The sequence below is a fragment of the Chiroxiphia lanceolata genome, chromosome 4 (genome assembly GCF_009829145.1).
Source record: "Chiroxiphia lanceolata isolate bChiLan1 chromosome 4, bChiLan1.pri, whole genome shotgun sequence".
Lineage (NCBI taxonomy): Eukaryota > Metazoa > Chordata > Aves > Passeriformes > Pipridae > Chiroxiphia > Chiroxiphia lanceolata.
This window is the reverse complement of record NC_045640.1, coordinates 28,874,487-28,899,086: the sequence shown is the minus strand read 5'-3', so window position 1 is coordinate 28,899,086 and position 24,600 is coordinate 28,874,487. Positions and strand designations below refer to the sequence as shown.

At 41.6% G+C, this 24,600-nt stretch overlaps 1 protein-coding gene across 1 annotated transcript in view; it reads left to right on the top strand.

Moving 5' to 3' along the window:
- The window catches only part of KDR (kinase insert domain receptor), a 33,208-nt gene extending 13,488 nt beyond the window's left edge, over nt 1-19,720 (top strand). The window contains exons 16-30 of the mRNA XM_032686548.1: nt 873-979; nt 1,401-1,536; nt 1,798-1,902; nt 3,114-3,227; nt 4,291-4,379; nt 6,075-6,231; nt 7,690-7,790; nt 9,330-9,452; nt 9,590-9,701; nt 10,089-10,188; nt 10,305-10,410; nt 11,475-11,626; nt 15,109-15,205; nt 15,302-15,390; nt 16,255-19,720. Coding sequence (XP_032542439.1) covers nt 873-979; nt 1,401-1,536; nt 1,798-1,902; nt 3,114-3,227; nt 4,291-4,379; nt 6,075-6,231; nt 7,690-7,790; nt 9,330-9,452; nt 9,590-9,701; nt 10,089-10,188; nt 10,305-10,410; nt 11,475-11,626; nt 15,109-15,205; nt 15,302-15,390; nt 16,255-16,474 — 1,808 coding nt within the window. The 3' untranslated portion in view covers nt 16,475-19,720. The remainder of the gene's footprint in view (nt 1-872; nt 980-1,400; nt 1,537-1,797; nt 1,903-3,113; nt 3,228-4,290; nt 4,380-6,074; nt 6,232-7,689; nt 7,791-9,329; nt 9,453-9,589; nt 9,702-10,088; nt 10,189-10,304; nt 10,411-11,474; nt 11,627-15,108; nt 15,206-15,301; nt 15,391-16,254) is intronic.
- Nucleotides 19,721-24,600: the final 4,880 nt, after the last annotated feature.

The following is a 24,600-nucleotide window of genomic DNA, read 5'->3' as shown; positions in this document are numbered from 1 at the left end:
TTACAAGTCAGGGTGATTGATCTATTCTGTTAAGGTAATTAAAGCAGTGTCCTGTTATTCTTGTAGGTCCCTTTAGGATACTAAGATGTTAGAAAAATGTTTAGATGGGGTGGAAAATATCTACAGCTGACATGGTAAATATGGCTGAGGTGCATCTGTAAAAGTCAAATCTGTGTAGGACATACTGTTTCACTCCAAGAAATTTATAGTGCAGCTCATTGAGGTTGTGCAATGTAGTGTGCTACTGTGTAGAAAAATCTGTATGGTGCAAAGGATGAAGTACAGGAGCATGATGTGGCAAACAAGAGCTGACGAAGAGAGCTACCTCTTTGCACTAATAGATGTTCAAGTGGTGTCTGCTGGCAACTATTTTACTGGAAAAGAGACATTGTAAATAAGACCTTATTATCATGTGTTCTTGTAGAACCACATTTTTTCATGCCCCAGCTGAATCATGTCAAGAGACAAGGGAGAGATTGTTCTCTGGGTCATTCTCACAGCACTTTATTTACTATATGGTGGGGGTGCTTTTTGGTTTCTGGAGAAAGAGTAATTAATTTTGGGTATTTTAAAACAATTATTTCTTTTCAAAATGTGAGATTTTACTTTTTTATAATTGCCAAGGGTCCAGACACTGTCCTTGAAACAAAGTTGATGCTGAGAAATTGGGTGATGTGCAAAACAGCATGAAACCGTAATATTCCAACATAACCCGCCAAGCTTTTTTATTTTGTTTTGCTTTCGTTTCCTTGCTCCATGTTGCACTTTTAAAACGAACCTTCTGAACAAGGAGCTCCATTCTTTACTTTAATGAATGAACAAAGCAAATATGCTTCCAACTATCACTCAAATATTCATTTATTTCTTCCCAGGCGCTGAAGAGAAAACAAATCTGGAGCTCATTATCCTCGTTGGCACTGCAGTGATTGCCATGTTCTTCTGGTTGCTTCTTGTAATCATCCTCCGAACCGTTAAGCGGGTAATGAAAAAATTCTCATACTGTCCTATCAGCACTGGTCTTGCATGACAAATGAGAGCTGACTTGAGGCCTTTTGTGTTGCTTCTTTCCATTGTTCTAAAATCAACAGACACATTTTTTCACTCCATGCCATAACATTCTTGCCTGGAACCCAGGGCACAGAAATTTGTTTTTAATTGAACAGGCCCTTGCAAGAGAAAAAATGTTTCATTTGATTTTGTTTATTAAAAAAAAAAAAAGAAAAAAGAAAAAGAAAAGTACAAGTAATTAACAGTGATCACACTCATGATGACATGGTGTAGGGAAATGGTAGCCTGGCATTTCTGGGAAATAGTGAAACACTGCAAAGCGATTAAAGGGCACTTTGCCTGTACATTGCCAGCAAAAAATCTGTGCAACTGCAACTAATACCATTTTCCAGGCCAACGGAGGGGACTTGAAGACTGGCTACTTGTCAATCATCATGGATCCTGATGAAGTCCCTATAGACGAGCACTGCGAACGGCTCCCATATGATGCCAGCAAGTGGGAGTTTCCCAGAGACCGGCTGAAGCTAGGTGTGTCTGCATTGCATGAACCATTTAGTGATACTGCAGCCAGCCCTACGCTGGGAGCTGTTTCAAATGCTGGCTTGCCATGGGGCTGCCCTGCTGCAGGATCCCCAGGTGAACTCTGTGTACCCATAGAATATCATGCATCCTTTCTGCCTTATAAGATCTCTGTTAATTTCTGATACATGAACTCAGTTTGGAGTTGCTTTTTATTCTACATCTTTTGCCCGCTGTGCCAAGCAAATGTGTTTGTGTTCTCACTTCAAGGTAAACCTCTTGGGCGTGGAGCTTTTGGCCAGGTCATAGAAGCAGATGCATTTGGGATTGACAAAACTGCTACCTGCAAAACAGTGGCCGTCAAAATGCTTAAAGGTAAAAATAATGACTAAAACTTTACCTTGAATACACAATATAGGGATAATTGTCAGCACTATAACCAGTAGATAAAAAAAAAAAAATGTTTGTACCAGTGGTTATACAAGTTTAGTTTAACAGTTGTTACCATGAAGCAATGATGAGGGGAAGTACATGCCTTTTCCTCATAAATAACTGGAGCACTGTGGCTGTGGTTTCATAGCCATTGCTTTATAGTTCTACTCAGGTTCAGAAGATAAAGTTGCTCCTGCAATCAATTTTGTGTCCATTTTTGCCTTATGCATCTTGGCAGGGAGCTTTCTGCAAGTCTCAAGACAATGGCTTAGGCACACTCCAAAATGAGCTGTAGTTTGGAATAGCTTTCTCTTCACTTTAAATCATATTATACTGCCTCACATTTGCCATAGAAATGTTGAAATGTGCGGTTTCCACACACATTATTCCTAAAAAAGACATAAGTGGGACATCAAAATGGGTCTGCCAGCAGCTGGGGGCTGTATTCCACCCTGTGCTGTACTGGAAGAAGGATGAAAAAGACAAGGGATTTCTGATGGTATGGTGTGAGCAGTCAGAACCGCAGACAAGAGCTGTTGCAGACTCACTGCAGTGGGATGAACATGCCATACTGTCAGTGAAAATTGGAAAGCCCTGTCCCTCCAGCTTCCCAGTGCTCAGGCAATCAGCAGAGAGCTGCCTCCTCTGCCCCTCTCTTCCCACTGCTTCAGCTCTTTCTTCTTCCCCTTCTATATCTGGGTGATGAGAACACCAACCATATCTCCAGGCTTTTGGTGAGGCTGCAGGCATGTTTGGCCCTGGCTCTATCTCCCCCAGCCTATGGACCCATTGGAACCTTAGCATGGACCCCAGCAATGACTATGGGACAATGTTTCTGTGAGGGTCAAACAGCAGAGCACAAACTGCTCGAAAGATCTGTAGGAAAAAAGGTGTTTGCTACCCTGAATTGTTTGTGTCCCTGTTCTCATGTACTGCCCTTGGCAAGCTTTGGGAAATGTTTAAAAGCAGAGTAAACTCAACCCTATCAGGCACGTGCCTAGTTTTCATCAGTGTCCTGCAGCAGAGATGGCCCTGGCTAGCAGCCAACAAGGCTTCTCACTAGATGGGCCAGATAAAGAAGAGAAGAGAATGGGGAGGAGGGCAGAACCTTCCTGTTTGTGCTGCTCCTGATCTGTGTTGTTTTACCTCTGCAGAAGGGGCAACCCATAGTGAGCACAGAGCACTTATGTCAGAGCTGAAGATACTCATTCATATTGGCCATCATCTCAACGTTGTCAATTTACTTGGAGCCTGCACAAAGCCAGGAGGTGAGTAACTTCTCAGTGGGTAAGAAGGTGTTAAAGAAAACCCTATTTCTACCATTTCTGCTACATAGAAAATTGAGTTTCAAAATCAAGGGTGGAAGACATAGTCCTTTTAAAAAAAATCTGGTAAGAGTGAGCAGGTCGAGAGGTGGAATAAGGGCTCAGAAGCCCTGAGTTCAACATGCAGTTCCATTCCTTAGTTTTTCTATCACTTTGCTTTTCTATACTTCAGATCCACCTTTACATTGGACACCCCACATGTAACAGACTTTGGAGCTGAGTCTAATAACACATTTGACAATGCTCTTACTCTTGTCACCAGCTACACTGTTACTGCAAGTTGTGACTTCCCCTCTCTGGATGTACTGTTGGTGCCTCTGTGTGTGTGTAGGAGGGGAGATTGCATTTTGGAGTCCAGCTCTGTGTGGATGAACCTATTTAACTTTATAATCCAGGACAGATGTTTTGTTTAGCAAATCCAGTACTACAGACTAATTTGGAATAGATTCAGTGTACAGTAACTAAGTAATAATTTTTCAGGGAAGCTGACTCGTTGGCTTATTGTGGGATCAGAATTTAATTTGTAACGTTCCATGACAGAAGTCAGTTGTTGAGGGAAACATAATCCATAAAGATTTTTTTCCTTGTTTATTCCATAATAAAATAGAGGTGGCCAGCATGTGGAACCTAGGATGGAATTTTATCATTGTAGCATATGTCTATATGAGGTAAATCTGAGCATGAAATATCACATTTATACTGTATAGTAAGGCATATATGTCCAAAACCAAGACTCCTGTTTTAAATTTTTAGTTCTTTCACATATGAAATTAAACCTATGATTTTCAAAAGTATCTGCTTTGTTTTCCTTCTGTATAGAGCAGAAAAATGAATAATTTCCCTGCTTTGATTAGATTTTATTTTTTTATTATTACTGGTATTTTTAAAAATCTCTAGGTAACAGAATGCTTTTTGAAATGTATGTATTTCTAAGTCACAAATTATGCTGTGAAATAAGGTGAGATATAAATGGTGTTTCTAAGGAATTGCTTTGTATGTTGTACAGGTCCACTCATGGTGATTGTGGAATATTGCAAGTTCGGAAATCTGTCAGCTTACCTACGGAGCAAGAGGAGTGAATTTGTCCCATACAAGGTAAGGAGTCAAGGTTAAAAAAAACAGTAAAGTGTTTGATTTGGTGGGATTTTTCCATGCACAATGTTTCTTTTTCTAGTGCAGACTAAAGTGGCAGTCCTTGGGGATGCTGAATGTCTTAGTATTTCTCATGGGAATGAGAGATGGCAAAGACATCACAGGTCATCCAGTCTTTCCCCTGGCCCCTGCAATGTAGCGGTTTTGTTATTGTTAGCTTAAAAATGTGCAAAGGAACTGGGCTTCCACTATTTCCCTTGGCAGATTATTTTACACTTGGCCATATCTTTCAGGAAGTTTTTTCTGATTATCAGCCTGAATTTTTTCCTTTCTTAGTTAAGATCCAGACCACCTTAAATAATTGCACTCTCTGTTTACTGTATATATCCATCAGATATCCATAGGTATCTGCTATCATGTGATTATCCTTTCCACTGTCTCCTTATCTCATTGTTGAACCAGGCTATATGTTTCTTTGGTGTTATTAATGGTTTGGTACAATTGATGTATCTCATGAGTTTACATTCAGCTTTTAACCTCCCAAGTCCTTTGCAAAAGGGAGCTCCATCACTGCACCCCCTCTTTGCACCTTGATTTGAAAGAAGTGGAAGGATGGAGACTGGCATTTTCAAACTCATTTCTGGGCACCTCTAAGAGGGGTCTGATTTCTAGAGAGGGTTGAGAGGATCCATCCTCCCCAAGGGTGAGATTGCTGGATGAAGAATATGACTGCATGAACCCAATGCTGAGCATCACACTCAGGACCCTCCCCTTTTCCATGCACAACCAAGAGGGTGGTCCCTGGGCTGTGCTCTGACACACTGGTAGACCTGAGTCTCTCTGCAGCTGCTGTGTTTAAATCAGAGCTTCTTCCTGCTGCTTGTTGGTTCTCCAGGGGGTTATTTTTCTTGATCCTTGGAGATATTGTTTACTATTTTATGTTGGCAAAGGCAACTTTCTGTATCTTCTTGTGAGGTAAAAAGATAAACAAATATCTGAGAGACCTTGAAGGAAGAGACAGGGTTTCACGAGGGTGCTGACCCTTGCTTACACAAGCAGTGGGAATGGGAATTGGCAATGATAAAACCAGCCCTGCCAGGGAAAAAAAAATCACCAAACCAAAGCAGGAGAAAATGGATATGTGGTGGAGGAAGCCTGTGGGGTTGGATTTCTCCCTGGAGACATTCAGTGGCTTAGGGGAAGAAGGAAATAACTCAGATTGTGATGGCTGCTGGGTTTTGGCCAAGGTACAGGTTTAGTAGAAGGGCCTTTGCAGCAGTGGGAAGTAGAGCTGTAGCAGTACGGAGAGGCTGGATCATATGAGAGGGGCTCAGGAGCATTCATCCATGAGTGCTTCACAAGGCTGAGGAGGCCAGGTCCTCAGTGTGCATTTATTCCCTGGCATGTGGAGATGTTGCTGGAGTTTGTCTGGGAGGATGGAAAAGGAGGAGGTGAAAGTTGAGCTGTGGAGTGGCAGAAGGTGCTCCAGCTGGTGAACTCGTGTGGCCACGGGTTGGGTTTTGCTGGTACTGTCACTGCACCAGCTAGGTGCCCCAACCAGAGCTGGCTTGGAGCAGAGCAGCTGATCACACCAGCACTGGGTTGCCCTCCCTGCCTTCAGTGGCAACCTTGGCACAGACCAAGCTTCTGGCACACTTTCAGCTTTTGATTTTTCTCACCCTCCCCTCATTTTTCTAGACCAAATGTGCCAGGTTTCGGCAGGGGAAAGAGAACTACGTTGGTGATGTCTCTGCAGACCTGAAGCGACGGTTGGACAGCATCACGAGCAGCCAGAGCTCAGCAAGCTCTGGCTTTGTGGAGGAGCGGTCCCTGAGTGACGTGGAAGAGGAGGATGGTAGGATATGTCTTCTCCTGGTGTTGGAACAGGTGGCATTGGTGGGGCTGATGAGGGACATTTGGGACTGTGTGATTTCTGAAGTTCCCTCAAAGCTGTGTGTGTGGTATTATTTGGATGACCAAAGTTCCTGAACTTTCAGTTCAGCATCCCAAACCTCTCAGCCCAATCCTGGATATTGTCCCATCTGAAAGGGTGCATTGTTAATGCACTGCCTTTTGGAGATATGTCTATTTAATGTCCCAGTGTCTTCAGGGAAAATTGCAGAGCACAAACTCTGAAGGCAGTGCAGAAGGGGATGCACCAGGATGCTAGCTGAATTTCCTCAGTGTTTACGCAGAAGTTAAATGCTGTGGAATGCTATCTGCTTTACTGCTTATTAGCAGAGAGGTTGCTTTGCCTTCCCTGGGCACATGTGGTCTGTCTGGAACAGGAAACCAGAATTATTCACTCATTCAAAGTCTCCCTGGGATATACATACCCTCTGCAGTGGTTTCACTGATGCATTTGCCATGTCCTTCTTTAGCAGAGGCAGCACAAAGTGCTCAGTGCTGCCATCTCAGAGACATCTAGGGGAGGGATCAGACTAGTCAGGAGAAAGAAAGGCTGTAGCTCTACTGACTGTACCTCAACTACTACTAAATATCATTTAATGCAAATTAAAACATCAGTATGTGAATGGGGAGGATGATCTTGCAATTTCAATGTGATCTAATAGGTAATGTCAAGCATGCACTTTATGCATTTCCACACCATTTTGGTCCTTTTTAGTACTCTCTGGTGTAAACATTGACCCTCTAAGATGGGATATTGTAAGAAGTATGTAGACCTGAAGCAGCCCTTGGGATGAGGAGTGTAGCCACCTGTGTTCTGGTTCTTGGTAGATTTCTACTTAAAATCAAGAGCTGAGCAAAGTCACAGAGTTGTTTATTTCAGCGGGAGCTAAATGTCTAGATATATTTAGATATTTGAGTACATTATTCCTCCAGGTCACTAGAGGATGAGGTTAGGGTTCCTCTACCCTAAATTAGTTGGGGCTTTTGCCAAATTCAAGTCTTTCTCCCTGTGGCATTTTCTTTCCTTTAACAACTAAGAAAACCCTCTCATTCGTTTCCAAATTTGTCTGTTGAAACCACAGCAAGCTTTACTGTCCTAGGAACTTGTGAGCTGAGTTTTGGTTGTTTCTCTTTTGGGATTATTTTGCAAATCTTTCCACTCATGGGAACTCTGAAAATAAGCAAGGAGGCCTAGGGTATAACCCATCGTCTCAAAGTTCATTTTACACAAGACCAGTTTGGTGAAAAATGGGTTTCGTGTTAACTATACAGCAAAAAAAGGGCTCGGTTTGCTCTTCTGGTTCAATGTGGTGTAAGGTTAAGATGAACTTTTGCCTGACAAGCAGTTATAGGTGAAATCAGTGACAAAGGGCATGTTTGACTGTCATCTGATTCTTTGCAGCTGGTCCTGAAGACCTTTGCAAGAACCCCTTGACCATGGAGGACCTCATCTGTTATAGCTTCCAAGTGGCGAGGGGAATGGAGTTCTTGGCTTCACGCAAAGTAAGGAACTTCTCAGGAAGGGTGGCGTGTTATTTATTTGACTGTAGGAAGTAGGGCTGTAGGTCTGTAGAAGGAAACAGCATGTTCATCTTTGGACTAGCAGTCATCCACAGCATTTTCTTTTTGCTGTAAGACATACTCAAATCATTAATACTACAGAGTGAAACAGCCTGAGCGTTTATTGACACAAATTTTAGTGAACTATATAAGGCCACCAGTTCACAGAAGAATGGTTAAGTAGTTGGAGGAGGGGAGCTGACTTATATGGATTTTATTAAAAGAATTAGGGACAAATCTCTGGTAACTGAAGCTAAACAAGAGTAAAGAAGTTTGCTCTGAGAGGTTGCCTGTACCTTGTGCAGTGGGATTGGAAGGGCAATGTGAGGAGAGACGATGCCTCCTTGGAGAATCTCTTGCCAAAGACAACCTGGCAATCAACAACACTTCACCTGAATTTTGGCCTTCTAGAAGTGCTTTTCTGTGGTTTGAGCTTTTCCATGTACATAGAGCCCACATTTCAAAGGATGTCAGTTCCAGCAAGAGTGAGGAGTTGCCTGCAGTTGTATAGAAAAAAAGTACTTAAAAATCACAGAATATGCTGAGTTGGAAGGGACCCACAAGGATCATTAAGTTCAGCTCCTGGCCCAGCACAGGATTACCCCAAGAGTCACATCATGTGCCTGAGAGTCTCATCCAAACAGTTCTTGAACTCTGTCAGGCTCGGTGCTGTGACCACTTCCCTGGGGAGCCTGTTCCAGCGCCCAACCACCCTCTGGGTGAAGAACCTTTTTCTAATATCTAACCTAAATGGGAAAAGAAAATCAAAATGGGGAATACAACACTGCTCTAGAGTTCAGGCTAGGTATTCAAGAGTAGACTTCAGAGTCTTTTTCTAAAAACATGCTTTTGTCTGTCTTTCATACATCCTGATTGGTGTGCATATGTAAAAATGCCTCTTTCCAGAATCTGCAGTTTTTGTCCATATTAGAAGCAAATCTACAGCCGCTTTCAGAGCCTGATTCTTTTACTTCAAGCTCCTGAGGTTTGACTTTGAAGTCTTTGGGTTGTTGACTAAGCTGTTGTTATGCATAGGTAGGGATGTAGACTTCTTTCTCTGTAGTCAAGATTAGTTTGTGTTGGAATCAAGTCTGCATTTTAGTGTGGTGTTTTTCAGAAAAATAGTGGAGTACACAGATTTGAGTGAACCTAAGTAAATCTAAAGGTAATCAGATCTGAACCTGTTTTGTGTCAGCTGCTTAGGATAATTAATTAGACAGCTTCAAAGGCCTTCTCTGCACAGTGGATAAACAGATGTATGTTTGGACTTGGGAATACAAGTCTCCCTGAGCCAAATCAGTTGTGACCATCAAAAAAACACTTAAAATCAGCAAGTGTTGATGCCGAGGTTTCTTTTTCTTAAAAGGTTTTAAGAATTAGCTGGCCTTTGAGGGTAGAAGAGCACATATGTGAAAGAGATCAGCCTTGTCAACAGAGCTGTGACAACAAGCAGCATATGAAGTTGTTTACTTCTCTTTGCAGTGCATCCACAGGGACCTGGCTGCTCGTAATATCCTCTTGTCAGACAATAATGTGGTCAAAATCTGTGATTTTGGCTTGGCTCGAGACATCTACAAAGACCCAGATTACGTCAGGAAAGGAGATGTAAGTTTCAGATTCTCTGTTCAATAGAGAATTAATATGAAGTCAGGACTTTTTTTCTGTGTTTCCCTCAAACGGATTTGTGGAAACTCAGTGTTTTGCTAAACTGTGATACATTTTTGTTTATAAAATTCTTTCAGGCCAGACTACCACTAAAATGGATGGCACCAGAAACCATTTTTGATAGAGTATATACCATTCAGAGTGATGTATGGTCCTTTGGAGTTCTGCTGTGGGAAATATTTTCATTAGGTGAGTCACTTTAATTTTACTGAGCCATCTTTAAACAATAGAGTCTGAAGAAAATAGCCATAGTGTTCTTGGATCCTCTGTAGCATTTTCTTTTACTTCTTGAAAAAATCCTGTATGTTTTTCTCTATCGAAGTATAATACTCAGATTTTTTTAAATTGCAAATGTAGGAACATGGACTTGCAATATTTCTTCATACAATTTCAATATGTGATGATGTGCCTTATTTACTCAATCAGTTGCTGTTTCCATCATAAATAAAAATTGTTTTCACATTCAAATATACTGAATTGTCTTATTAACACAGACCATGGCAAGTTATTTGTTTGAAAATTAATCTCAAAATTTAAGAGTCTAATGCATTAAAATTAGCATTGTTTTCATTTTAGGTGCATCACCATACCCTGGAGTGAAAATTGATGAGGAATTCTGCAGAAGACTGAAAGAAGGAACAAGAATGAGAGCACCAGATTATACAACACCAGAAATGTAAGGAACTGTTCTTCCAGCTACCCATATTTACCCTACAATAATAGCAGGTGCTGGAGCAAGCAGTAGGTGATGTTTTCTTTATGCTGATATTTTAATTGGTTTTGTCCTTCTAGGTACCAAACAATGCTGGATTGCTGGCATGGAGATCCTAAACAGAGACCCACATTTTCAGAGCTGGTAGAGCACCTGGGAAATTTACTGCAAGCCAATGTCCGTCAGGTAAATGAATTGTATTCTCTGGTTTCGAAAACCACCAGCTCAACACCTCCTGTGCTACCGGCCACCACATCATCCCACAGTTGGGTACTGTCTGCTGGAACTGATAGGGAGCCTGGGCTTCTTCTACCACTCCCATTACTGACCAGCAGTTGGGTCGCTGACTTGCAGAGAATACTTGTGGCGTAAAGGTCCCAGAAGCTGTGTTGTGATAACCAAAAGCCATCTGTCCTGCCAGCAATGGCTTCCCATGACACCACTGCCGTTTTGCCAGAGAGTTGCTGGCACAGGCTCAATTCCCTGCTCCGCTGATGATTTCTCTGCATGCTGCAGACGCATTTCAGCAGGTAGCTCCCGTTGATCTTACTGTGCCAAAGATGGATATCTTAGTGTATGTGGGGGTGTGGGCTACAACACTTTTAATGACTATCCTGGAAAACAAGGATGCAGGAATTTCACTGCCTGTGAGCAACTTCATGCAAATTAATGTATTAAGACTTGTCCTGGGTGCAGGCATTGCAGTAAGAGAGCTCACTGTGACCAGGTGGGGTACATGGGTCTCTCTACCAGATTCTCTACCTTGTAGCTTCCTTTTTATTCACTATGGAAGTGGACAAGGCCAGGGCAATAGATATGAACCCACTGGATGAAGGACACTGGATTTGGCCATAGGATTCCCTATTAGCTAAGTTCTCCCTTTCTATTGATGATGATGGTAATTACCTGCCCTTCCAAACTATCATGTACTTTGTGGCATTGGGAGTCAAACATTACTATAATCTGTATTTTTTTTCAAAGACATCAATAAAAAGTTCAGTTTATACATTATGCTACAGTATATTATATAAAAATCTACTTTTTTTAAATTTAAAAGTGCTTGGAAGTTGTTCTTATTAAGTTTCCTTCTTTTAATGTAGCTGCTCCTGCGAAAGTGTTATAATGTTCATAGTTTAATAAAACAACCACTGTTGATCTGATGCATTCTCCACATACGTGCATGTAGCTGTTTTTGTTTGTGTGTCTCTGTAACCTATTTAATTTTTGTATTTTTTCACTGCATTCTACAGGATGGTAAAGACTACGTTGTCCTTCCTTTGTCAGTATCGCTGAATATGGAAGAGGATTCAGGTTTCTCTCTCCCAACTTCACCTGCTTCCTGTAGGGAGGAAGAGGAAGTCTGTGATCCCAAATTCCATTATGACAACACAGCAGGAATTAGGTATTTTATACGGTGGACATCCTACTGGGGCCTCTGGGTTTTGTTCATATGGGGGGCAGGGAAAATGAAAGGAAGAGACTTCAGCTGCCTGGTTCGTATTTAACCTTCTCCATACAGATAATTAGAGATTTTCTAGGCAAAAACTAGTTTCTTACCCCCCCAAATGCTAGTGGCTTTTTTATTTATTTTTAATGTCACTACCCTTTTAAGATATTGTATTCTCATTTAAAAAAGAAAAAGCAAAAAACACAAGAATATTTGTTGTTTGTTTTTTAAGAATCAGAACACATAAAAGGTTTTACTGGTCCAATTCAGTTGTGTTCACACTCTTGTGTTGCAGCTTCCTAGAATATTAATGGTGATAGATCTATCATTAATAACCTCTCTGGCATTTCTCCTCCTAAAGTGAAATGTTGGAAAATAGGTCATGAAATGATAGCCAAGGAGAACATAACATAAATAGTATTGTCACTGGGTTTTGTCCACTGCTTGCTTCTGGTGGGCTGCTGAGGCATCCACAATGGAGCAATAGTGGTGGATGCTGTTGGGTATCATGGCAGAAGTGATTCCCCAGTAAGGAGTTTGTACTAATGCACTGAAGGGGCTTATGTTGGACCCTTTAAGGGCCTCAGGCATGGGATGTAAAGAAGAAAAGTATTTTCTCATCCAGTGCTACCTAAGATCAAATTCAGCCATTTAGATACTGGGAGCCCTGGGTCGCTTAATACAATCTCAGAAGAAGGAGAACAGAAAGAGATGGATACAACCATCAGGGCAGAGATGGACTCTGTTGGCAGGTTTCATGTGGTTTACGTGAAGTGGAGCCCTCTCTCTCAGTGCTTGTATTATACCCACCAAGGTTCCCAAAGATTTTTTCCCAACGAAATGTCACTGCAGGGTGACATTTTTATGTGGTCCCAGAAAAGACTAGGTAGGGCACACTTGCATTTCACACTTCAGTTGAACTTGTGGTCCTACAGCTGAACTCTCAACCCTGTGTTTTAGTAATGGGACAGTTCAAACTATAAATATTTAGAAGACAAGAAACCATGATTTAACACTGAAAATATCACACTTATTTTCCACTTCTAATACTTCCTATATGGCTTTTCCTGGTCTCCATTTCCTGTTATGAACAGAAATAAAATCCCTCTGCCAACCTTTTAAGGAGATTGAATCTCTTTTCTCTTGTCTTGCAGTGTGACAGGGTTGTGAAAGCACTAGGGGAAACCATGCTAGGAGAGGCAAAGTGGAAAGGTTGAAACATGTCTAGGGGCTTTATTCTTCCATTCTGATAGCTGAAAATGATTTTATAGGCATGGATCTTAGTATACAGATGGTGAAACAGATTGATCTGTTCAGAAATGTCTTTTTCAATCTTCACAGAAGTACAAACTATGAGGAAAGGCTGATTTAATACAGTCTTTAAATCAAAGCTAAGGAGGAAAGCAAGCACAGGGGAAACATGGAGAATATAAAAGAATATTTAGGTTGCTGATGTAAATTAAAATCAGCAGGACCTCCTAACATCTGCCGTATTTGGCTTAGAAAATAGATATGCAATTTCTAAACCTTGAAATATTGTGATTAAAAAGTAGGTGAGGTATAGAAGATTTAGTGTAAAGTGTAAAGATAATGCCTGCTTTTACCAAGAACAGAAAATGTGTAGTTCTTAAATTGTTTGATTTGAATTCTAGCAACAATCCTGGAATAAGCGATCATATAAATAATGGTAAATGCCTACAGGAAAATGAATTAACTAAAAATGGCCAGCATGGATTTGTGAAGAACAAATCAAGTCAAACCAATCTGTTTCATTTTTAATAAGAATAATTGGTCTGGAGGATAGCAGAGAAGGTGGATTTTGATTTCATGTAGGACATTTTTGGCCTTTTTTTAATGGGACAATCTATTACAAAATGGAAACGCATGTCGGGAAATACTGTCAGGACATCAGCCAAGCTCTTACTGCCACCGGACAGAAGTCAGACTCCACGCGTGGCCTCTTTCTGTCTGCACACTGTTTCTGGTCTTGTTTGCACAGTGTTTGGCTTAAGCAGGGAGATCTCATTCATTGTAGTCTTGTGGGCTGACTTTTGTCTGGGCTGAGCAGAGGCAGGACTCCCATACCTGGGAGGTTATTCAGATCAAGAGGCTGGGATTCTCAGTCCTCACCACCCTGGTAACTGTATTTCTGGCTATGCCATTCTGTGCCTGTGTGGACATTTAAATGCAAGCACACAGATAGCTTATAAACTTAGAAGGCAAGTTGTGGAATCATTCAAGGTCAGGCTGTCCAAGAAGGTAGATTGTCCATTAGATGTGTTTGGTCTTGGTAGCATTGGATGGAAAGTAGATTAGATACTACTGCTGAGTAACAGGAGCAGAAGACATGGCCAGAGCAGAGAGTTTGAAATAACTGGTTTTGTTAAGTTTAGGAAGAGAAAATGGAGAGGGAACATAGTAACAGTTTTCAGAATATGAAAATTTGCACCAAAGAGGGTGCTAATTAATCTTTCTGTGTCACCAGCATTAGGATAAATTTTATTTGCAGCAAGTACTTGGATTTAATATTTGAAAAACATTCTGAAGTGTGATTGAGCACCTGAGCAGGCTCCAAATGGAACTTGTAAAATCCCCACTAGTTTAAATGAATGTCTGTTGGAGATAGGCAGGACTCAGCATAGCTAGACTCAAAGCTGGGAAATATGGTGAATGATGCTCTTAAGTTCCTTCAGCTTTGCCCTTCAAGTGGATGCAGGGTTCTCTTCTAACTCTATGGCTTTTCCTTCATTAGCTGTTAAGAACATAAATTTGTCCTGTTTAACTGTCCTGTTTAACTGTCCTGTTTAACAGAGACAACATCCATTTTATTCCATATTCACTTAGGCAGAAAGCTGAGGGTAGCCATTTTGTTTGCTGTATTAGTACCTCCATTAAAGTCAATTTTATTTTTTTTGTCCAGTAATTTTTATGGATGTCATCCTGACCAGAGGGCTTCTTTAGGAGAAGAGCTTTCAAGAGAGATGTAGCACTCCCTGTTCTGATCCCCACAGTTTAAGGGCAGCAGTCTGCTGAGTCTGCTGTTGTTGTCCTAGGTCCAGCCAGGGGTCTTAGAAGTGCAGTCCAAAGGAAAAGACACATGTCTGTGCTCCAGGCTCCTCTGTTTATTGTACTTCTAAGCAAACCTTGCAGGAAGTGAAGCCCTCCAGTGTAACTGAGGAAAGAAGCTGTTTTCTCAAAGCCATTTCTTAGAATTTGCTCAGAGATCAAGATTGTCAGGAGCAAAAGGTCAGAAACATGCCATTTTCTAGACTGTTCATCCTTTTCAATAAATGGATATTTGAAGGTTTGCATAATATGTTTTGACAAAAGGATTAACTTTTCTGAAGAGAGATAAAAGGATTCTGATATCATTGTGCTGTTTGCAGCCAAGTCATGGATAGTGGACACAAAACTTTTTTGTTTTGTTTTCTTTGTAGTCAGTACCGACAAGGTAGCAAGAGAAAAAGCCGCCCTGTGAGTGTGAAAACATTTGAAGATGTCCCATTGGTAACTACTGTAAAAGTTGTTCAGGAGGTGAGTTTATCTGTTTGTACATATTTTCCTTCTATTGATATCTTTTTTCATGTGTTTAGTCCTTTTCTGTTTAATGCATTTCTAATATCTTTGCAGGAAAACCAGACAGATAGCGGGATGGTTCTTGCATCTGAAGAGCTGAAGACTTTGGAAGAGAATGATAAACAAGTGAAAATACCCTTTAGGTAAGGCTCAGGCTACACATAGGATTGAATATGATCTTTTACCTCCAGTATGTTAGAAGACTGATTGGTTTGTTTAGAAGACCAAATCTTTTCTTAATGTACTTTTCAAAACAAAGAAAGCAAAACTGTGCACTGTATGCCTGGTCATCTACATTTGGTACCAGGAGAGGAGAGGTAATGTAGCTGTTGGGAGCATCAGTCAGCACCCAGAAAGGACTTGCTGCAATAGCATCAACCACCCCTTGGAGGTACGGAATTCGTGCACACAACTGAGCCATATTTATGAGGGCCTGTCTGAACTGATAAAGAGCTCTTTTTTTTTGCTTGCTTTTGCTTTCTTACTTTTTTTTTTTTTTCAATAGCTGACTCTTGAGTTTGCAGGATGTACTTGGGTGTGTTTTCAGAGGATTGTACAGGGGTTGCATTGTGCAGTTCACAGGAAGCACAATGGTGTTCATGAAGCTGAAACCTCACGTATGCTCTTGGAGAGCTTCTCAGGAATTTTTTTTTCCCAGGATAACTTCACTGTGGACAAAGATATATTGCAGTTACAATTGCACCACTGTCTAAAATAAAGCCTCTAAAAGTTTTCTCTCCATTTCATCTGTCGTCGCAATCTAACTCCTTGTATCATCATAAAATTAAACATCTTTTTCATGTGTTAGTGAAATTAGGACATATGAAAAGGTCTCTCCTTACAATCAAATGCATTCTTAAAAAGGCTTGAAGCCAGGCTTGCTAAGTACAGCATTTTGCTTTGGTTGTTGCCGTGGTGGAAAGCAGCTGCCATCTGGAATCTCCCACCTACCCTTCAGAAGACAGTCTCCACAGCTCTCAGTCCTGTTTCTGCTTGTCTTTTTGCAGCACCCTGGTGCCCAGCAAGAGTAATGAATCCGTTATGTCCGAAGCCTCCAACCAGACAAGCGGATACCAGTCAGGATACCACTCGGATGACATGGACACCACTGTGTACTCCAGCGAGGAGACTGAACTCTTGTGTGTGCGGGAGGCCTCGCCCCCACTCTGCCGCGCTCATGGCCTCGCCTACGATGGCCCTGCGCCTCTCACCCCCCCGCCGCTCTAGGGTCAACCTGGCAGCTCCAGATCCCCCTGGGACGTGCCTTCACTGCCTGGCTGGTAGCATTCAGGTTTGATGTATAGAAAGACGGCATCCATGGGACTAAGAAAAGACATTCATTTTTCCTGAAGAGGATGCAGAAGCAGCTGGCAGCAAAACTGTGCCGTGCCGGGCTGGGGGTTCTTTTCTAAAGAGATGCTGATGGCTGAGGGTGCAAAGCCCCAGCCACAATGTGTGTGCTGTGCCAACCCTGTGGCAGAGGCAGACCCTGGTGATATGTCAAGCATCTGCCTAATGCAGGCAGCATCACAGCATTCAACTTAACTGTTTCTACTTGTACGAAATAATGGCACAGCCCTGCTTTTAGTTTTGGTTGGGGTTTTTTTGTTTGTTTTTCTCTTTCGTGGCTGGACTCCAGGAAGGAAACAGTGCGGCACTGGCTTCTTGTTTCTCAGAGTTATTCCTTGCTTGTACCTTCACAAACAAAAAAAGGAACATCTAGCTCAAGGTTCTGGCACTCACTGACGGCCTGAGACTAAACATAGGCTCGGCTAAATATAGGTCAGGATGATGGTCTCTGTCCTTGGCAGAGGAAAAAGGGTTGCTGTACAAGACCTCATGAGCTGCATTTGCTTGCAAGACTTGCATGGTGAAGTTGGTTAGTAGGGACAAGGCAGAGCATTGAGCCAAGTGATGGAACACAGGGCCATGTGTGGCAGGGCCATGCCTCATCTCTGAGGATGGGCCTGCCCCCCATCATCCCCGGCGCCCTTGTCACATACCAGATGCCTACCTGCTTCTGAGCTAGCCTGAAATTGCTGCAGAAAATACTCTCCTCCCCCCAAATCACCAGTTGGGCAGCCTCTGCAACAGGTAGAAAAGCAAATGTAATCTACCTTAGGACCACAGGAAGCTCTGTCATTCTGGTAGGGGATCCTAAGGGCACCCTACCTTCTTGTCTCATCCCCCCTCCCTCAGATTTAGGTCTGACTCATTCTCTTTGCAAACTCTGTTTGCAATGGCAGAGATATCGGTTTATGTAGCCTTGGGAATTCATGACTGGTTTCATGGCAGCTCTGATCTTCTATGAGTGGTGAAATTGTGCCTAATTGTTGGACAACTTCTTACCTGTGCTCTTGTAGTCCCAGAACTTTATTGATAGACACAATGCAGACTACAGGATTTTAAAATGTAAAGCTATTTCTACTGAAGTTTTTTTGTATTTTTATAAGTATTTTTTTGTTTGTACTTACTAAAATGTCAAATGCTGGGAACTATAAATATAAGGCATATACAGTATTTATAGCCTCTTTATGTAGAAATAAATGTAATATATTAAAATATAAATATATATTATATAATGGATATTGTACTATTCACACTTTGTATCAGTGTTCTGTAGCATTGCAAAGGTCACAAAATACCTAAAATTTTCACTTTATTAAAAGGGACTGGAAATTTAGAGTTGGGGGCTGCAGTAGATCTGTTTGCTTTTCTTATATACTTTCTATTGACAGGGAATATTACAAAGGACTACTTATTTCAAGTGTCATTTAATGAATCTAGTTTTTTATACCATCGTCCAGGTCTATGAATATTTCAGTGGATATGTGTAGTAAAGAAACTTCTGTGACTTTTAGCAATTGAGAATACCTTTAGAGAAATGATCAGAGGAATAGATTGCTTGTACAGGATGAATCTCCTCCGAAAGAGTTTATTGTGTTCAGTTAGGAAATGCTTGATCTAATTGTATTGTGGATTTTGCCCGGGTAGTGGCAGTTTCCCTTAAAGCCTTATTCATCTTTTCCCACTTGTATTTCTTCTAGCTCACTTCTCACAGCTTAAATATTGTCCCTGCTCTTGTGCAGTGAATCCTCCTTTATTTAAAATCTGTACGTAAAGCTCTCACCCTTTCCCTCTGTTGCCCACTTTTTGACTTTCTCTTCTGCACTGTGTAGGTCTTTGTTCTCAGTGCAAGGTTGTTCGCTGTCGGGGTATCAGGACTCAAAGAATTATCTTATGTTAAAGTGCAAGTGAAGTTAAGCCACCAACTGCAGACTTTAATTCAGCTTCTCTTTATTGCAGTTTGAAATGAGGTCTTTGTAGGCTACTGCATAGTGAGAACAGTTATCTAGGAAGTGAGAGATCTCACTGCTAAACTCTTCTCAGGCTGAATATGCAATTAATACCTTCTACACACAACATGCATCCCCCAAATACAAGGCTGTGGGATATCAAGCTTCCGATGTTTCTCCATTCCTTCTTCTAAATCTAAAGCATTTTACAGCCAGGTAATCAGGAGCTGGGAGGTCAGGTAGAAAAAAGCGGGAGAGGCTTCCTAGGACTTCTGTAAGGGCTTCTAGGAAGGACTTGTGTTTTCATGTATATATTTGACATTTTTCTTGCTTCCCAGGCAAAGGTCTAGCCAGTAGAGTATGCTCAACAGACAATGCTACATTCTTTAACATCCCCCCTCTGCAGTAGTCTTCAATACCTTTAATGAAACTGTTCCTCTATGTATTATTATTATACAATGGACATAAAATACTGACACTGGCAGAACCTTGATGAGCCACCTATTAGAGAATCCTGACAGTGAGGTGGAGATGGAGATCTGTCATTGATATCTATCTGCCCTAAACCTGGACTCCCCAAGGTTTGGGATGTTCAATTTAAACATCTCATTTTCTAGTTTTAGTTCCTCTCCAGCTTGGTGTAATACAGGATACATGCCACATACGTGGAGTCATGCTTCTCTGTGTGTTTACAGTACTTCCAGAACAACTGTCCACTGTAATGCAAGCCGACGAAGTTGCAAGATAGCCATTTCAGATAGTGAGTTCTCACTTATAATCCTTGTCAGCCAGTGAAACTCTCTTGTGGGTCCAAATAATTTTAAATATGCCTGGAAAATGTGGGAACTAACGTAAACCTGCTTTAGGAAAGGAAATTAGCTTCTTTAAAAAAAAAAACTAAAAACAACCCACACCATATATTCAGTGTCAGGAGCTAGCAAAGGTTCTATAAGTGTGTTCATATATTTGGCATCCAGTAACACAATTCTTTTCTTAGATCACGGTCATTACATCCTTTAAAACACCTGGACTTTTTGTTGTATTCTGAATATAGCATGTTCAGCTAAACCCTAGTCATGACACATCTGTCTTTTAGATGCTTTAAATTCCAAAAAGGATATTTTTAAGGAAACAACAGACGTATAGTGCACAGATTTGCAAATGCCTTGCAAACCAGTCCTAGCTTTATCTCCATTCTCCAGCCATGCAGTCAAGTGCCAACATTTGGATCAGCATCCTTACCTGTGAAATCCAGCCTGGCTCTGAGCCTAATGAGCTATAAATAGAAGGGACACTTGTGAGATTATGGATCCAAACATATCACTCCGAGTAGCTGTGTAGGACTGGGGAGAAGCAGTGATGGGATTGACTCCTCTTGTTCAGAAGAACTGACAGAATGAATGGTGATTGCTGGTGTGTTTGGACATGGAAACAAGCAGAGCCATGCCAGAAATAGGCAGTTTCAGGGCTTGAAGATGACTCATGCCAGCTCTTATCGATGTAAACACAGCCCACCTGAAGAATGTAGGGGCGTTCAAGTATGGTAGGTAGGTTCTTCTCCCTGCAAAAGATACTTAAAAGGTATCTCATTCTTTGCATGGAAATGTCTTGGCAAATCCAGTCCTTGCCTAAGTTTTTCTTTTTAATGCATCTCGAATTGCAAGCAAGCACATTTCACACAAAAATAAAAGTATTATGATGATACTCCATGTCTTCTGATGTGGTAGTCCCCAAAGATCATGTTGGGATTTTTGGGACAGTGGGCTTGTTAATTCTAAAAGCAGTATGTGACTAAAACGACTACAATCGTAGAGCTGTTGACATTGGGGACAAAAATTTCCTCCTAATGGCATCTCTTTTTGATGGTTCTAGGGGTGCAAAACATGCTCCAGATATAAAGCTGAAATTCACCATTTTTATGCAAAACATTCCCAAACCATGAATCATCTGAGATTTCCCCTCATCACTGATACTTGAGTACACACCCTGTGTTACCTCGCAGTATGGGACCTCACAAAACAAGAGCAAGGGCAAGAAAAACAAAGTTAATGTTTGTTCTTTCTAATCGACAAATTTATTAGGGACAGAAGTTAACCAACAAAGACCTTTTCTTTGGACTTCAGCCCTGGATTTTTATTCTGTCTGGCTGAGTGTTGCATTCTCTGTTGTAATATATGTCCTCATCTTCTCAACCCCTGACATTTGGGCTGATTAAGTCCTAGAAGGTCATTGGGAAACATAGCAGGAGCTTGTAACATATGGTGCTGATAAACATCTCAGCATCAGAGATAAGGAGCTGGTCAATGTAATCTTAGGAAGCTCAGGTTTTGTTGCCATAAAACTATACATTGTAAAGCCTAATCCCTACACAGCTTTAATTAGCTGGTAAACATATCAGATTCATGATGAAGGGTGTTCTGCTTACCCCGATGTTATTCACTGACTGCCATCGGTTGGTTAAAATGTGAAGTATCTCTGCCTTGCAGCTTGTTAGGATAATGTGTTATGGTGAATGATTGCTGCTCTGGAAGTTTTGGGATGAGGGTGGCGGAAGTGAATGAATTTGATTTCCGGACCCACCCACACAGCCTGGGGTGCCAGGTAAAATGGCAGTGCCATGGGGTTTCCTAAGTCCTGGTCAAATAAAAGACTTTCTTAAAAGGTGGAATATATGCAATTAAATTTAATTCTCTCTTTCAGGGAGAGCTGAAGCTGTTCAGCACCCTGCAGAGCTGTTTCCCTGGGCTCCATGCCGCTCCCTCTTTCAATATAGTCATGCTAAGTGTTGTTATTAGCCACGGTTTCACAAAAGCAAGTGGAAATGTAACTGCTTTTATTTCTCTTGGTCTGTTTTTACACTACAGTCAGAGGCATGATTGCAACACATTGTAGATAGGCATAATGTAGTTTTCATCCCGCCAAGCTAAGCAGCAGTACCAGTGAGGGTTTGGCAACCTGGACCTCTGCTTGGCACAGCATTGCCCATTGATAGTGGGGCACACAGCAAAGTCCATGCTGCTGGCACTGAGCTCACCAGCAGAAATGCAGCATCAGGATAATCTCTATATGTGCTGAAGTCACACTTTCGACTGCAGCATCTCCACATTTGGGAGTAACCATAGGGATGTATGTCGTATCTGATTACTGGAATTTCTTGCACTTCTGAGTGGACCCCACTAACCCATGGTTATACCTGTGTCATGCACTGCAGCAACAAAGACTATTTGTCATGTTTCATCTCTTTGGTCCCAGAATGTCATTCCTACAATCTCTTCCCAGACTTGGCTGAAGCTGAAGGTTGCAGACCCCAGGTCTATGGACCATGGTTAACTCTGCAGCTGACGGGAACCAGCAGGCAGTGGTGGCTTTGCTTTTGGGACTGGCACTTTGCCTGGGCTTAGCAATGCTGTGTTGCCTGGAGCAGAGAGGAGCAAAAGGCTAAAAGAAAGTTTTAATGATTATGTTTGTCCTTTTCAAATATACATAGGTCCTTATACTGAAGAGTTTTACTTTAGCATCAGGAACCAAGGAAGAGCAAAGGGATTTTGCTCATTAGAGACCTTCGAGTTGCACCGTGGGATGAGAAGACCAGCGCTGCTTACTGCTAGTTACGTAGAGGCTGCTTTATATTGCATATTTAATGCAGAAATAGGGCTCCTTTATTCCTAGGAAGGATAATAACTAAAGTTTTCTGGGGTTTCACTTTCAGACTTGCAGAGTGCTCCATTTATTACTCTGTTCACCATGTTCAGGTTATGGTTTAAGAGCTGATCAATTGGGCAAGGCATCTGAACCAGCAATGGACCCTTATGTTTAATATCCATTGATGGCTTTTCCTCTTACTTTTTGAACTCATGTATAACCCTTAACATCTGCAACATCGCGCAGCAAGGACTTTTTGCGTGCAGATTTTGACTTGATGACCCAAGTTATTTTCCAGTACACTGACCAAGTTTTCCCTACTCATTTTCTCCATCTCCATGTTACTTAGGACTTTATGGACAGCTATACCCCCAGTTGCTTCCTTTCAAGTCAGAGTATTCCTAGCCCATAGTAAAATCTGTTTGCATCTCCCCAAACCTGTAAACAGGGCCCCTTGCTGAGGTGACATGTCTGGCGTGGTTCCCAAGCAGGTCTCCACAAGATACCCGGCTTCCTTTGGGAGGAAGGAGTGTGTGGGACAGTCAGCAGAGGACCATGTTTTGTCAACCAATTTGCGTGACGGATGTACCACAGCATTGGCGAACATCAGTCAATGTCAAGATCCGACTTTGCCGGCATCTTCTTAGTGTTGCTATTTTTGGCCGGTGAAAAGTTTCCAGGGGTTGGGCTGGGCTTGTCTCCTGTATGCAGCGTTGTCCTGTTCCCAGGCTACTTGCTCTGGCTCCTGGCTGGCTGCTGGGAAGGATAAGAAGCAGAAGGCAGAGGTTGTATGGCTGAAACACGGCACAAACAGGAGCACTATTTACCACCATGAACCAGCGGAACAGAGGGAACGCAGGGCCTATCTTATCAGTTACTTGCTGAGTTAAGACTCGGGGGTATAAAAACTCTCTTTAAACTCTGGGTAATACCCATAAACAGAGCTTTTAGGAGATAACTTCACCAGCAGAATTTTTTTGGTGCACTTATGTGTAGTTTTATATTACAATCAGAAAGACATCTTTATATTGCCTGATAAAGTTCTTAAACTGGCAACAACTATTTAGCATTACAGTTTCGTTAAGTACTAAAACAGCAGGGAACATGCAGCTAAAGCGATACAATTATTAATATATGTAATGATATCAGAACAATGGCTTCAGCCATTTCAAGCCTACTCTTGGGCTAATGTTCCTAATTTTTCAGGAGAATTATTAAGTTTTATTAGCAATTTGCATCTCAGTATAATTATAAGGCTATTAGAGAAATCAATATTGTGTTATGTAGAGTCCCTTAATAGCTATACTGTTTGTTGAGCCTGTTACAGGGCCAGCTTTGAAATCAGTTAAGGAGAGTCTTTTTAATTCTGCTGAAATTGGGCTTTGCATGATGAGATAGGTGTCTTAGACACTGAAGAAAAGGTTGCAAAATCTGTCCTCAGTCTTAAATCTTTGCATTCAATTGAGAGTTTTACAAGTAAATTGAAGAAAATCATTGCTGTATGTTTAAAAATCTTTCCCCTCCCCCCCCATTGGAACTCTGAAACTTCATTAAAATTCCTGACCACTACCTGGCTTTCAAGCAAATTAAAATATTCCTATAAATATGTATATTCAAACCACTATGCCATAAACATAATTGTCTCTTACTGCAAAAATTCACTGATCTAAGGTGAAGAACAGTTTGCCGCATAAGTTTCTGTGACAGATTCCTCATCTGAATCGATGAAGTGCTTTTCATTTTTCATTATATGATGCTTTTTCTTTTCTAAGAGCATTTCCTTAGATAGGTTTGGGCATATGACAGTCAATCAGAGCTTAAATATCATGGTAAAAAATGCAAGGTACATCAAGGCAGCTTTCATTTCATGGGCTGTATTTGCAGTATACATACTTTCAGTGAAGCTCAGCCCAGCATTTCTCTGACACTTACTCTGACACTAGGTGGAAATGTCACCAGAAGAAACTGCCCTACCTTGGCTTAGGACTCTCAGGCTTAATCCTTACCCCAGGTTGTGTGGGGTTTTTGTGCTAGCAAAGGACAAAGCTAACTGAAAACAAACTGAACCGGGGTTATTTGGTTGGTTGGTTGGTTTTCTCAGGTTACTTTGAACTCAAACAACTCCCAGGATGCAGCACCACAGCTACATGGCAGCTGTAAGAGGGAAAGCTGTGGGTTCTGGCAGTGGTGGAGAGGCACAGCTTCATTCCTTCCTCCTGCTAACACTGCTTGTGAAACTAAAACCATTGCAGCCCTTTCCTGAGGTAGCACAGTGTGTCTGTGTGGCTGTGAGCTGCAAATGTGGGAGAGTCACCCACTGCTCCCATCCTGGGAGCATTTCTTGAAATGGTAAGGCATCTTTTCCTGTTCACTATATATTGGTTTCTTCTTCACTAGCTGAAAGGATTTCAAGCA